This window comes from Terrapene carolina, unplaced genomic scaffold (genome assembly GCF_002925995.2).
Source record: "Terrapene carolina triunguis isolate 2854851 unplaced genomic scaffold, T_m_triunguis-2.0 Scaffold89, whole genome shotgun sequence".
NCBI classification, from domain to species: Eukaryota; Metazoa; Chordata; order Testudines; family Emydidae; genus Terrapene; species Terrapene triunguis.
Window position 1 is genome coordinate 26,865,602 of NW_020664440.1, and position 13,763 is coordinate 26,879,364.

Consider the following 13,763-nt stretch of genomic DNA (forward strand, 5'->3'; position numbering starts at 1 on the left):
CTTGCTCCATTATCTTCCCTGGCACAGAAGTTAAACTAACTGGTCTGTAGTTTCCTGGGTTGTTTTTATTTCCCTTTTTATAGATGGGCACTATATTTGCCCTTTTCCAGTCTTCTGGAATCTCTCCCGTCTCCCATGATTTTCCAAAGATAATAGCTAGAGGCTCAGATACCTCCTCTATTAGCTCCTTGAGTATTCTAGGATGCATTTCATCAGGCCCTGGTGACTTGCAGGCATCTAACTTTTCTAAGAGATTTTTAACTTGTTCTTTTTTTATTTTCTCTTCTAAACCTACCCCCTTCCCATTAGCATTCACTATGTTAGGCATTCCTTTAGACTTCTCGGTGAAGACCGAAACAAAGAAGTCATTAAGCAGCTCTGCCATTTCCAAGTTTCCTGCTACTGTTTCTCCCTCCTCACTGAGCAGTGGGCCTACCCTGTCTTTGGTCTTCCTCTTGCTTCTAATGTATTGATTAAAAGTCTTCTTGTTTTCCTTTATTCCCATAGCTAGTTTGAGCTCATTTTGTGCCTTTGCCTTTCTAATCTTGCCCCTGCATTCCTGTGCTGTTTGCCTATATTCATCCTTTGTAATTTGTCCTAGTTTCCATTTTTTATATGACTCCTTTTTATTTTTTAGATCATGCAAGATCTCGTTTTGCCACATTTTCTATCTTTCCTACCCAGCGGAAGAGCTTGCTTTTGGGCCCTTAATAGTATCCCTTTGAAAAACTGCCAACTCTCCTCAGTTGTTTTTCCCCCTCAGTCTTGATTCCCATGGGACCTTACCTATCAGCTCTCTGAGCTTACCAAAATCCGCCTTCCTGAAATCCATTGTCTCTATTTTGCTGTACTCCCTTCTACCCTTCCTTAGAATTGTGAACTCTATGATTTCATGATCACTTTCACCCAAGCTACCTTCCACTTTCAAATTCTCAACGAGTTCCTCCCTATTTGTTAAAATCAAATCTAGAACAACTTCCCCCCCAGTAGCTTTTTCAACCTTCTGAAATAAAAAGTTGTCTGCAATGCAGTCCAAGAACGTATTGGATAGTCTGTGCCCGCTGTGTTATTTTCCCAACATGTATCTGGATAGTTGAAGTCCCCCATCACCACCAGATCTTGGGCTTTGGATGATTTTGTTAGTTGTTTAAAAAAAGCCTCATCCACCTCTTCCACCTGGTTAGGTGGCCTGTAGTAGACCCCCTAGCATGACATCACCCTTGCTTTTTACCCCTTTTAGCCTAACCCAGAGACTCTCAACACTTCCGTCTCCTATGTCCATCTCCACCTCAGTCCAAGTGTGTACATTTTTAATATATAAGGCAACACCTCCTCCCTTTTTCCCCTGTCTATCCTTCCTGAGCAACTGTACCCCTCCACATCAACATTCCAATCATGTGTATTATCCCACCAAGTTTCAGTGATGCCAACAATGTCATAGTTGTGTTTATTTATTAGCACTTCCAGTTCTCCCTGCTTATTACCCATACTTCTCGCATTTGTATATAGGCATCTAAGATCCTGATTTGATCTTGCCTCCCAGTTTTGCCCTGACCCTCCTTTCTCTCTGCCATTATAGCCCACGCTCCCTCCTATTTCCAACCCATCTCCCAGGTCTCCATGTTCTCCACTTACCTGTGGGCTTTGCTCACCTGTCCCCATCGCACCTAGTTTAAAGCCCTCCTCACTAGGTTAGCCAGTCTGTATCCAAATAGGGTCTTTCCCCTCCTCGAAAGGTGAACGCCATCTCTGCCTAGCAGTCCTTCCTGTAATAGCATCCCGTGGTCGAGGAAGCCAAAGCCCTCCTGGCAACACCATCTTTGCAGCCAGGCATTCACCTCCACGATGCACCTGTCTCTGCCCGGGCCCCTACCATTGACAGGAAGGATGGAAGAGAATACCACCTGCGCTCCAAACTCCTTCACCCGTACTCCCAGAGCCCTGTAGTCACTCTTGATCCGCTCAGTGTCACACCTTGCAGTATCATTTGTGCCCACATGGATGAGTAGCATGGGGTAGTAGTCAGAGGGCTGGATAATCCTCGACAATGCCTCTGTAACGTCTCGGATACGGGCCCCCAGCAGCCAGCATACCTCTCGAGATGAATTGTCAGGGCAACAGATGGGCTCCTCCGTCCCCCTCAGAAGAGAGTCTCCGACCGCCACTACCCTACGTTTCCTATTCGCAGTGGTGGCAGCAGACCTCCCAGCCTTAGGGGTACGAGACTTCTTCTCCTCTGCCGTAGGGGGTGATTCCTTCTCTCCTGTATCAAGAAGAGCATAACGGTTACCTATTACCATGTTATAAGGGAACATTGCACAACTTTAAACGAGCATGTTCTGTAATTGATCAGCAACAAAACAACATTAACTGGCACGACATTAAGTGAGGAGTTACTGTACCAACCTAATCCACTGTGTAGACAGTGCTTTGTCAGCAGGAGAGCGTCTCCCGCCAATATAGATACTGTCTCACGGGGAGGTGGATTAACTATGCTGATAGGAGCGTAGAGTGTTTTCATTAAACCGCTACAGCAGTGCAGCTGCGCCGATGCAGTGTTTTAAGTGCAGACGTGCCCCTAGTCTTGTCAGATTGGGGAGGCAGTCCCTCCCTGTCTGACTGCCTACAACCCTGCTGTGACATGGAGGTGAAGCTGCACCACAGATTATGAGCACAGTTTTCCATATACACAAATAGATAAATTCATGACCACAATCTATATACATGTCACATAATGATGATTATGTTTAGAACATTACAAACTTTCATAAAAAACCTTACTTGACATATTTTTATACACAGTAACACTGCATACAATCAGTTGAATCAACTGCTAATTCTTTGGGCTTCAGACGCCTTGTTCTCCCCTTGGGATGTCTGGACTCTGATTGTGACAGTGTTATTCTATCATTCTCTTCATCATGGAGACATTGGTAAAAACTCCATATAGATGAGTGCACCTCCTCCTACTGTGTAAATGAATAATTTTGAAAAAGCTTCTAAAATCTTATTTGGATGGAAATGCAAAGTGAAAAACTTGCCCTTCTTTAACAACTTAGCCAAGATTCCAATGCTTTTTCAGATTCTTAACTATCACACTATTTCACTTTCACACATTACATTATATAGTATAACTCTCTGCATGAGATTAATCCATAATAAAAAACCTAACAAGAAATCCATTGAAGCCATTATTCAACTTTATCCTTTTGTTTTATGCCACAGCAGCTGAAAAAATTTTCATCATCCAAATTAGATGTATAAAATTTCACATATCAACATTTTGCAGACACTGCCAAGTTCAGGGGGTGAGGGTAGAATGCACTGGCCGACAACTTGGATTGATTGGACAAGAGCAGGACTCCTTTGAGGTGCTCGGTTGTTTGGAGTCCCCAGAGGCCATTTCTATAGCAGTTCACGTAAAAGGATAAATGGACACAAATCAGATATTAGGAATGGCAATATACAAAAACCTGTAGGAGAACACTTCAATCTCCCTGGACACACAATAGCAGATTTAAAGGTAGCCATCCTGCAGCAAAAAAACTTCAGGACCAGACTTCAAAGAGAAACTGCTGAGCTTCGGTTCATCTGCAAATTTGACACCATCAGCTCAGGATTAAACAAAGACTGTGAATGGCTAGCCAACTACAAAAGCAATTTCTCCTCCCTTGGTGTTCACACCTCAACTGCTAGAAAAGGGCCTCATCCTCCCTGATTGAACTAACCTCGTTATCTCTAGCCTGACTCACTCTTGCTTGCATATTTATACCTGCCTCTGGAAATTTCCACTACATGCATCCGACGAAGTGGGTATTCACCCACGAAAGCTCATGCTCCAATACGTCTGTTAGTCTATAAGGTGCCACAGGACTCTTTGCTGATATATTTCAGGCTGTTGACATTGATTTCTAAAGCCCTGTGTGGTTTGGAACCTGGGTGCCACTTCATAGAATCATAGGACAGGAAGGGACCTCAAGAGGTCATCTAGTCCAGTCCCCCTGCACTCATGGCAGGACTAAGTATTATCTAGATCATCCCTGACAGTTGTTTGTCTAACCTGCTCTTAAAAACCTCCAATGATGGAGATTCCACAGGCTCTCTGGGCAATTTATTCCAGTGCTTAACCACCCTGACAGGATGTTTTTCCTAATGTCCAGCCTAACTCTTCCTTTCGGCAATTTAAGCCCATTGCTTCTTGTTCTATCCTCAAACCTTAAGAAGAACATTTTTTTCTCCCTCCTCCTTGTAACAATCTTTTATGTACTTGAAACCTGTTATCATGTCCCCTCTCAATCTTCTCTTTTCCAGACTAAACAAACTCAGTTTTTTCAATCTTCACTCATAGGTCATGTTTTGTAGACCTTTAATCATTTTTGTTGCTCTTCTCTGGACTTTCTCCAATTTGTCCACATCTTTCTTGAAATGTGGCACCCAGAACTGGACACAATACTCCAGTTGAGGCCTAATCAGCGTGGAGTAGAGCGGAAGAATTACTTCTCGTGTCTTGCTTACAACACTCCTGTTAATACATCCCAGAATGATGTTTGCTTTTTTTGCAACAGTGTTACACTGTTGACTCATATTTAGCTTGTGGTCCACTATGACCCCCAGATCCCTTTCCGCAGTACTCCTGCCTAGGCAGCATTTACCATTTTGTATGTGTGCAACTGATTGCTCCTAAGGGAAGTACGTTGCATTTGTCCTTATTGAATTTCATCCTATTTACTTCAGACCATTTCTTCAGTTTGTCCAGATCATTTTGAATTATAATCCTATCCTTCAAAGCACTTGCAACCCCTCCCAGCTTGGTATCATCCGCAAACTTTATAGGTGTACTCTCTATGCCATTATCTAAATCATTGATGAAGATATTGAACAGAAGCAGTCCGAGAACTGATCTCTGTGGACCTCACTCATTATGCCCTTCCAGCATGACTGTTACCCACTGATAACTATTCTCTGGAAACAGTTTTCCAACTAGTTATGCACCCACCTTATAGTGGCTCCATCTAGGTTGCATTTCTCTAGTTTGTTTATGAGAAGGTCATGCAAGACAGTATCAAAAGCTTTACTGAAGTCAAGATATACCACATCTACCGCTTCCCCCCATCCACAAGGCTTGTTACCCTATCAGAGAAACATGTGATGTCAGCTGGCATGCTCTTGCTAACAGTCCTAGATTTGAATTTCTGGGTGCTGCTAGCAGGGCATTGTCTGGTGGAATTATAAATTCCTTATGTGTTTCCTCAGTTAGCCAGAGGAAAAAATGCTCTTATCAGTCTTTCTGTTGATTTAGGCAACGTAGTCCTTTTCCCCCTCCCCCCCCAAATGATGCACTTGGGCCAAGTGACAGTAGTAATATGATCTTTTTGTAATTTTTTCTTGCATGTATTAAAAGTAACACTGACTAGGCTGATAGGTCCCAACTATGCAGTCCATCTAATTCCCAAATGCTCTGTACTTTTTGCCCTATTTTGGATTCACTTTTTAGAAGACACGACCACACCCATCCTTTTCTTTGTTCTAACTAAAGCTGCACTTTAATTTTGGGTTCCTTTTTGGTTTCCTTTCGTAGAACAGCTGAGAATGTGTGACTTGATTTATTTTCCCTATAACCTTCATCACTCTGAATGCCCTGTTAATCTCCCTGTTACTTCTTCTCCAGTGTGAAGAATCCTTAGCTTTTCAGTTGCTTTTAAAGTAATTAAAAGGCATCCATTTTCTATTAGAAGCACACAAAGTTAAAACATTTGCCAAATGGAAAATAAAATCAATAGAGAGTACAATATTTTCCATGTGTGTTGCACTGGAGAATGAAAACAAATTATACTATAACTGGTAATTGACCATGCTCTTCCTTTTTTGCTAATATAAAACAACTTGTATTGTATTTTAACATTATCATGATTAAAAGTAGCAAAGCAAAATTTTAAATATAGGAAATCCCTTAAGATAGTAAGAAGTGTTATGACAAGCCAGTCATGCAGCGTAATCTAGGTGGGCCTAAGCTTGCTGTTCCAGAGTTCTTTGATTTAAACAAGAAGACACTTGTCACATTAATTTTGTACAAGATATTTAATTACCTTCAGAATATTTTATTCTTCAGTGAACATTATTTTAAAAAGTATATAGAGAAAAACGGAAGTTAATAGCACTCAGGTTATAACTCAGAGGTACATAAACCAGATTTTTTATTTTTTTTTAAAGTATCGAGCTATACTTTGAAATTCCAAGAGTTCACTTGTCACAACATCTGTCATGTTGCCTACAAGAAGAGTTTGTTAAAAAAAAAAAATCTAATAGAACCATCAAGATGTGTATATGCCTTACTGACTAACTACTTAATCTTATTGTTGTAACCCTTCTGCTTCCTCCATCTCCCCCTCCCACCTTTTAATCCATTTATTTATTGATGACCTTCACTTTTTGCAATGTCTGAAATTTATATTGTAAAATTCATCTGAACAGATGCAGTCTGTTTCTTCCAAAGTGAATTGCACAATTATAAGTGATCAAAGTAATATGTAATGCTAACACTAATGGTGGTGTGTTTTTAGTTGTGTAATTGGTTTGTTTTATTTAAAAATAATAAAATATATAGGAAAACTTATTAAATGTACACACACGCGGTCCCTTTGGAATGGATTCCGCTTGCATGTTTAGGCTTTTCGTATCTTTTTTTTGTTTACCAAAAAAGGTTTATTTACTACAGAAACCTTTTAAGTTGTTACACTGTCAACTTTGTTGCTGCAGGTAATGGCATATGAAAGTAGATGAGTGGTCACCAACCCATGGATCGCAATCCACTGGTCAATCCTGGAGCCTTGGCCAGTCGATAGCGATCTCTGGGAAAGTCTGACAGCGCAGCGGCTCTCAGAGGCTGCCTGCCTGCCGTGATCCCACGCCACTCCCAGAAGCGGCTGGCTGCTGGCACGTCTCTGCGGCCCCCTGGGGGAAGGGCGGCGGTGACGCAGCCCTGCACAATGCCCCCGCCCCTAGCACCATCCCCGCAGCTCCCATTGGCCAGTTCCCGGCCAATGGGAGCTGCGGGGGCGGTGCTTACAGGCACGGGCAGCGCACGGAGACCCGCTGCCCCCCACCCCCAGGGTGTCGCATGCAGAGATGTGCCAGCAGCCAGCTGCTTCCGGGAGCAGTGTGGGGCCACGGCGCCCCGCTGCACCACCAGCGGGGAGCCTGCACCTCACACCCCTTCCTGCACCCCAACCCCCAGCCCAAAGCTTCCTCCCAGACGCCACACCCCCTGTCCCAGCCCAGAGCCCCCTCCTGCACCCAAACTCATGGATCCTGAAACTGCCTTTGTTCTTATACTACCACCTACTTAAAAAGCTTCAAGATCATGTGGTGAAAGTTGGTGTCATTCAATTATTTGAATATCTGGTATAAATTATTCTATCCAAAAAGACCAAGTATGAGCCATGTTGATATGCACTGATTTTTATATTCCATTTGTTACCTGTTTTGGCATGCAATTCTAAGTGTGTAGTATCTGACAGATCTTGAATACTCTGCTATTCAAGGCAGCGGTGTTGCTGTCAATTGATTAACACCTATATCTACAGAGTGATTGTCTTTTTGTTGAGTTTATGTTCTAGGGTATAGCCTAAGGCAGTCACTGAGTTAATTTAGCTCTGTGGCAGTACAACAGTACTTATAACCTGGATCCATAAAATGGTTTTGTAATTAATTTACAGTTCGTATGTTCATGTAGGTGAGATGGCAAGCTCTGAAATTCTTGCACATGTAGTAAACTGCTACTTTCTGTGTAAGCTCAAAAGCCTGTCTCTCTCACCAACATAAGTTAGTCCAATAAAAGATGTTACCTCACCCACCTTGACTTTCTGTTTCAGAAAGTATTCTTCCCAACTGTTTTGTTCTGAATGCTGTAACAGCTTCTGTGTGTGGGACAGGGGATGTATTTTATTTTTTCTCTCAACACTTTTTCTTCCTTTTTCTAGCCATTCCAGTCAACGCACAAACATCTGACAGTGGAAGAATTATTTGGAACCTCCTTGCCAAAGGAACAACCAACAGTTTCATATCCCAATCCAGACAGAATGGAGAAGTTGCAAGCTGACACTACGGGCAGAGAGCACAACTTATTCTTGCCTTTTTCACTTGAGCAATCAGCAGTGACACACCAACCATTGGGGAAACCAGAGAGTACAAGTGTCAAAACCAATGGCAGTACCTTGAATCAGCAAGAGCGTGTAACACCCATGCTGATTGCTCCAGCTTCAGTTTTGCAGCCTGACGTAAAGAATGTTTCAAACTATACAGTTCAATTAAGCCCTATTCTTAATTCAGCCTCAACAACAGAAGCTCCTTCTGCTCAGATACTTCCCAACCTAAACCCAAACAGTAATATAATGCAAGTTATGCATCAAGCTGCTAAACAGATGTCCCCACTTATGAATCAGCCACCATCTGATGTGAATCACATGCCACAAAATCTAATTGCTGGCCAAAACCAGTTCATAGCACCTTTGGCAGCAACTAATACAGGAAATGCTTCAAATACACCCTTTCCAAATGTTGACCTTCTCCAGAAACTCAGGTTGACCCCACAGCAGGACCAAATGCAACAGTCTCTTAGTAAAACTACCATGGCACCTAGCATTTCATCCACAGTTAGCCAACTTGCAACACCAGAAAGCTTCAAAGAATCCCACACCAAACCAGCATCATTGAGCACCAAAATAATCACACCCCTTCAGGTATTCTGTGGATTTATATATGCTTGTATTTCTTTTAAAATATTGCCAGGCAACAAATGCTTTGTCCTTTAAATTTGAACTTCCTTAGAAATTAGCTTTTAACTCTAAGGGTTTCATTGTAAGCATTAGATGATTTGTTAAAATACTTGTAGATGAGAAATCTGCTCTCTTCTGCTTTCTCATTAAAATGTTGGTTTATAATTGAAATTTTTCTAACTGACTTAGGTGGTAGCTTTGTCAGAGCCATGTCAATGTAGCTCTCAGTCATGCCAACAGAATTTCTAACTTTGACATGGCATGGACTTCTTAGATGTTTTAGTTTTGTTTTTATCACTTACCATTTGTAGAGTTTCCAACTGAATTTGAAAGTATTTATTCCTTCTGTAGAATTCTCTTGTGTTGATGGAGATTCTTAATTCTCCATTATCGGGGGTAGCCGTGTTAGTCTGTATCTACAAAAACAACAAGGAGTCTGGTGGCACCTTAAAGACTAACAGATTTATTTGGACATAAGCTTTCGTGGGTAAAAACCTCACTTCTTCAGATGCATAGAGTGAAAGTTACAGATGCAGCCATTATATACTGACACATGGAGAGCAGGGAGTTACTTCGCAAGTGGAGAACCAGTGTTGACAGGGCCAATTCAATCAGGGTGGATGTAGTCCACTCCCAATAATAGATGAGGAGGTGTCAATTCCAGGAGAGGAAAAGCTGCTTCTGTAATGAGCCAGCCACTCCCAGTCCCTATTCAAGACCAGATTAATGGTGTTAAATTTGCAAATGAATTTTAGTTCTGCTGTTTCTCTTTGAAGTCTGTTTCTGAAGTTTTTTTTGTTCAATGATAGTGAAAAGTCAGATAGTTCTGTAGTAGTGCTGCAGAAGTCAATAACAAGTTCCAGTCAGGGATTTATGAAGGTATAGAACTTAATATTATTGTCCTATCTTCAGTTTCCCCCTTTGTCATTCCTTCCAAGCGCTTCACCATTCCTATTTTGGACTTAATTGCTTGTTTGTGAATCTGTGGTAATACCTCTGAGAGGCTATTGGTTGTCCAGTTGAATGGGCAATAATTTGTGATCTACATCTTATGTAGATGGCCTTGAGGTCATTGATGTTTCCTCTTAGTCTTATTTCCAGAATTTTATTGCTAAACTTTTTTTCTGAGACCCAATTAAGAGTAGTGAGTCTTTTCCGTGTATGGAGGGTGATACCAGATATAAATGTAAGAACAAAAGGTTTTGAGAGACAGCTTGGATGTGCAATGCTGTTGTGTGTAGCTGTGGTTTGGTTTGGTTTTCTTTTAGTTTTGTGCAGACTCACCATTTTCTCCACCTGTGAGTGCTGTTGCATGCTGTTAGCTACTTTTATGGTAGTGTTAATTTAAACTGAACAAGCTATAGTTGATCTTCCTTCTAAACGGATGAATTTTCTCTTGTACCTACTTATGGAGGCATCCAGAATTTTAGTTTTGTGTTTCTAGCATTTATGTAGATTAAGCAGATATATTTACAGAACATTTATCATGTTCTCTTGGTTTCACTGTACTGATGCACTTCATCAAGATGTGATTGTAAACGGGGAATTGTTATCAAGCAAATGCGTTTCTAGTGCGGTCCTGTAGGAACAAGAATCAATTCCTGCGCTTTTTAACATTTTTATTCATGAACTGGAAGAAAACCTAAAATCTTCACTGATAATTTTTGCAGATGACACAAAAATTAGGCGAGTGGTAAATGTGAGGAAGACAGGTCACTAAAACAGAGATCTCATTTTAAAATACTCTTTCTGAAATTCTAGCAAACTACAATATTCTCAGATCTCAATTATATATTGAGGTTTTTACATCTGCTTTTAGCAAAACCTGGAATAGAATTTTTCTGTGAACTTGATGATCTTGTCTACTAAAATTTATTGAGCACTTCATTTCATTGAGGTTAGTTTGCCATCATTTTCCAGTGTACCTTAAAACCTGGGTTCCAAGACTTAATTTTGTTTAGTTTCTTTTCGTTTCTTTTAGTCCCTGTCCTTGGAATTCTTTAACTATGGTTGAAGGGTTGCTGATTCTGCAGTCTTCAAATGTAAACTCCAATCTTGTAATCTTTTCAACTTGCCTTTACATGTTTTCATCTATTATTTTGCTCCATTTATGAAATATATAAATATAAAAAACTGCATAGAATTGGATACCATGTCTGTCTTATTGTAGACCTTAACTTGTAATATCCAAGAAAATATATAATTTAGTTGGGGAAAAACAGAAGATAACACTACTAGAAATTCAGATGCTGACAATAACATGTGTACCACACTTTTGTTTTTTAAATTGCAGACCATACAGCAAAACAAGGAGCCAGATGTATTTCAACAACCCAAGGCTTTGCCAAAAGCCAGCCAAGTAAGCATATAAACTTTTCTCCAGCAAATTAAATATTTCTCATGTCAAAGTTTTCTATTTTACAGCAAATAATTTCTTGTATCTTGAAGACTCAAGAACAAGACTGTAGTCATTAACATGCCCATTAGTCCTGTTTCCATCTCTGAAAGTCCGAAAAATGCTATCATGGTTAGGAAAGAGACTATGGTAGATAATGTTTTCACCCCTCAGCTCACAGAGAGCAGAGAATGGCTTCTCTTCAGTATGGGATCTCTTCCCTGCATGTTAGCTGTGCAGTGCTATGGGAGAGTGAACTAGTCTCTTCTGCTTTGTGAAGTATGAACAGGAATAGCAGACTGCATCATCTTTTATTCTGGTGGTGTTGCATGAACTAGAAAGAATATATCTTGACTCTCCAATCCCAGGTTCTGTTTGAACCAGTAGCAGTTTTTAAAAGCATTTTCATTTGTAGATGGTGGTAATTGAGAAGCAGTAAGTAGAGAATGACATAGTTCCATAATTATTTTTACTTAATGTTTATATTGGGATAATAACTAAGGGCCTCAATCTGTGCAAACATGGTAAATGACCGTCCCTACCCCCAAACAGCTTACAGTCTAAAAGACAAGACAAACATAACAGGTAGATGGGACAAATAGGTGTGGGGAAAAGGGAAGGACAGCATCCCAAAAAAGATTGTGCTTTAGCACAGAATAGTTGTGAGCACAATTTGTAGCCAGTTGGTAGCAGTAATAATTGTAATCACCACTTGCTGTTTTTATAGATTCAGTTTTCAGATTGTTAGAACCACAAAAGAATAACCTTTGAACATCCAGGTCAATATAATATAAAAATGAACTTTGAGAGTCCAGTCAGACAATAATTAGCAGTAGCCAAAAAGCAAGATCATATCTTTTAAAATATACTTGACCTCTAATGATTTTTATTTAATTATTTATGTCTAAATGAAATACACAGTGAAATGTAGTCGTTACTGGTGGCCAGCAGCATCTAAACTGATTAGTGGCTTTACAAAAATCATGAATGGTAAGGCTTTTAAACACTGTTACTAAATCATGCCATTCTAATTCCTTTTGCATTATATAAAAGCTGCTTTAGTAGCATGTTCATCTCTAATCGGAAGGGCAGCAAAATGACTTTGTTCACAGTTCAGTGCAGTCTGTAAATTGGCCAGAAGTCAATGATCAGTTAAACAGTGTGCCCACAGTAAAAAATGCATCACTTTTTAACTCAAAGACAATTTAGTGTGCTGGTGGTGTGCCACTGACTAAATGTGCAGGTTTAAATGTGCTGTGATGATTTTCAAATTAAATCTTACTGTGGTATTTTCCCTACTATGTTGAATTTAATATATATTTTGCAAGGTTTAACCCTTTTGATATGACTCTCTATATAAACATTCAGGGTAGATAGTTTTGCCCTATTTCTTTTTATAAGATTTTAAATTTCCAAGGGAAGCTTTTTGTTTGTGTATAAAGTTTATTTGAGTTTCACCGTTTATTTCTGCTTTCCTTCTTTGGTGAAACTGTTGGGGTTGTCAATGAATCCCAAACATTTTGGTCATCCAGAAAGCCTAAGCAAAAGAAGCAGGTAGATCAGTATATTCAATATAAAACTGAGGTGACAGGGAGTCTTCAGATTAATTACCTGAGAGCGTGAGCTTTCCCTACCTTCTCACACAGATCTAGCCTTCTGACGTTTTGGGGCTCTTAAACTTGAGGAGAAGGTATGCGGTTATACTGACCAAACTCCCGGTGTAGACAGCACTATGTCAACAGGAGAAGCTCTCTTGTCAGTGGAGGTAGCATCTTCACTAAGGGCACGTCTTCACTACCCGCCAAATCGGCGGGTAGCAATCGATCTATTGGGGATCGACTTATCACGTCTAGTGAAGACGCGATAAAATCGATCCCCGATGGCTCTTCCGTCGACTCTGGAAATCCACCGCGGCAAGAGGCGGAAGCGGAGTCGACGGCGGCGCAGCAGCGGTCGACTCGCCGCCGTCCTCACAGACAGATAAGTCGACCTAAAATACGCAACTTCAGCTACGCTATTCACGTAGCTGAAGTTACGTATCTTAGGTCGACCCCCCCAGAAGTGTAGACCTAGCCTAAGTGCTACAGTGGTGCAGCTGCAGTGCTGTAAGTGTAGACAAACCCTCAGTTCTTGCTACTCTGATTTACTTTATATGGAGTTAAGAACACAAGAGGGTAGTGATTGCAGAGAAGAACTGTGCCTACAAAGAAGATAAATCTGTATCTTGTTCAGCTCTTAAAAGTTTTATATTTATAAAGCAAACTGATATGACTCAACTAATTAAGCTCCAATGCACTTCTTTTTATGCATGTAAAGCTTTAATGTTTTATACTGGTATTTTGTGTCTTATATGCTACAAAAGCCAGCTTGTTACAGGTATACATTTTAAGGAACTCAGTATGATAATGGTCACCCCTAGGTCCCAGTGCCCTGAAGAGCTACTAAATTCCCTAGGGTTCCTGAGGTTCCTAATGCCTCCTAGTAGTTGATTAATCTATTTTCTCCATCCTGTCTTCTTTGAAATCATGCTGTATATGGTTCTATTTGTTAGTTTGTTTTTAAAAATTGCCTTTGCATGAGATTTTTTTCAGCTG

The 13,763-nt window shown here is 40.5% G+C and overlaps 1 protein-coding gene across 1 annotated transcript in view; it reads left to right on the plus strand.

The window, feature by feature from the left end:
- The window catches only part of DCP1A (decapping mRNA 1A), a 56,508-nt gene that overhangs the window by 35,377 nt on the left and 7,368 nt on the right, over positions 1-13,763 (plus strand). Inside the window, exons 7-8 of the mRNA XM_024223486.3 lie at positions 7,980-8,738; positions 11,068-11,133. Of these exons, the coding sequence (XP_024079254.1) occupies positions 7,980-8,738; positions 11,068-11,133 (825 nt within the window). The remainder of the gene's footprint in view (positions 1-7,979; positions 8,739-11,067; positions 11,134-13,763) is intronic.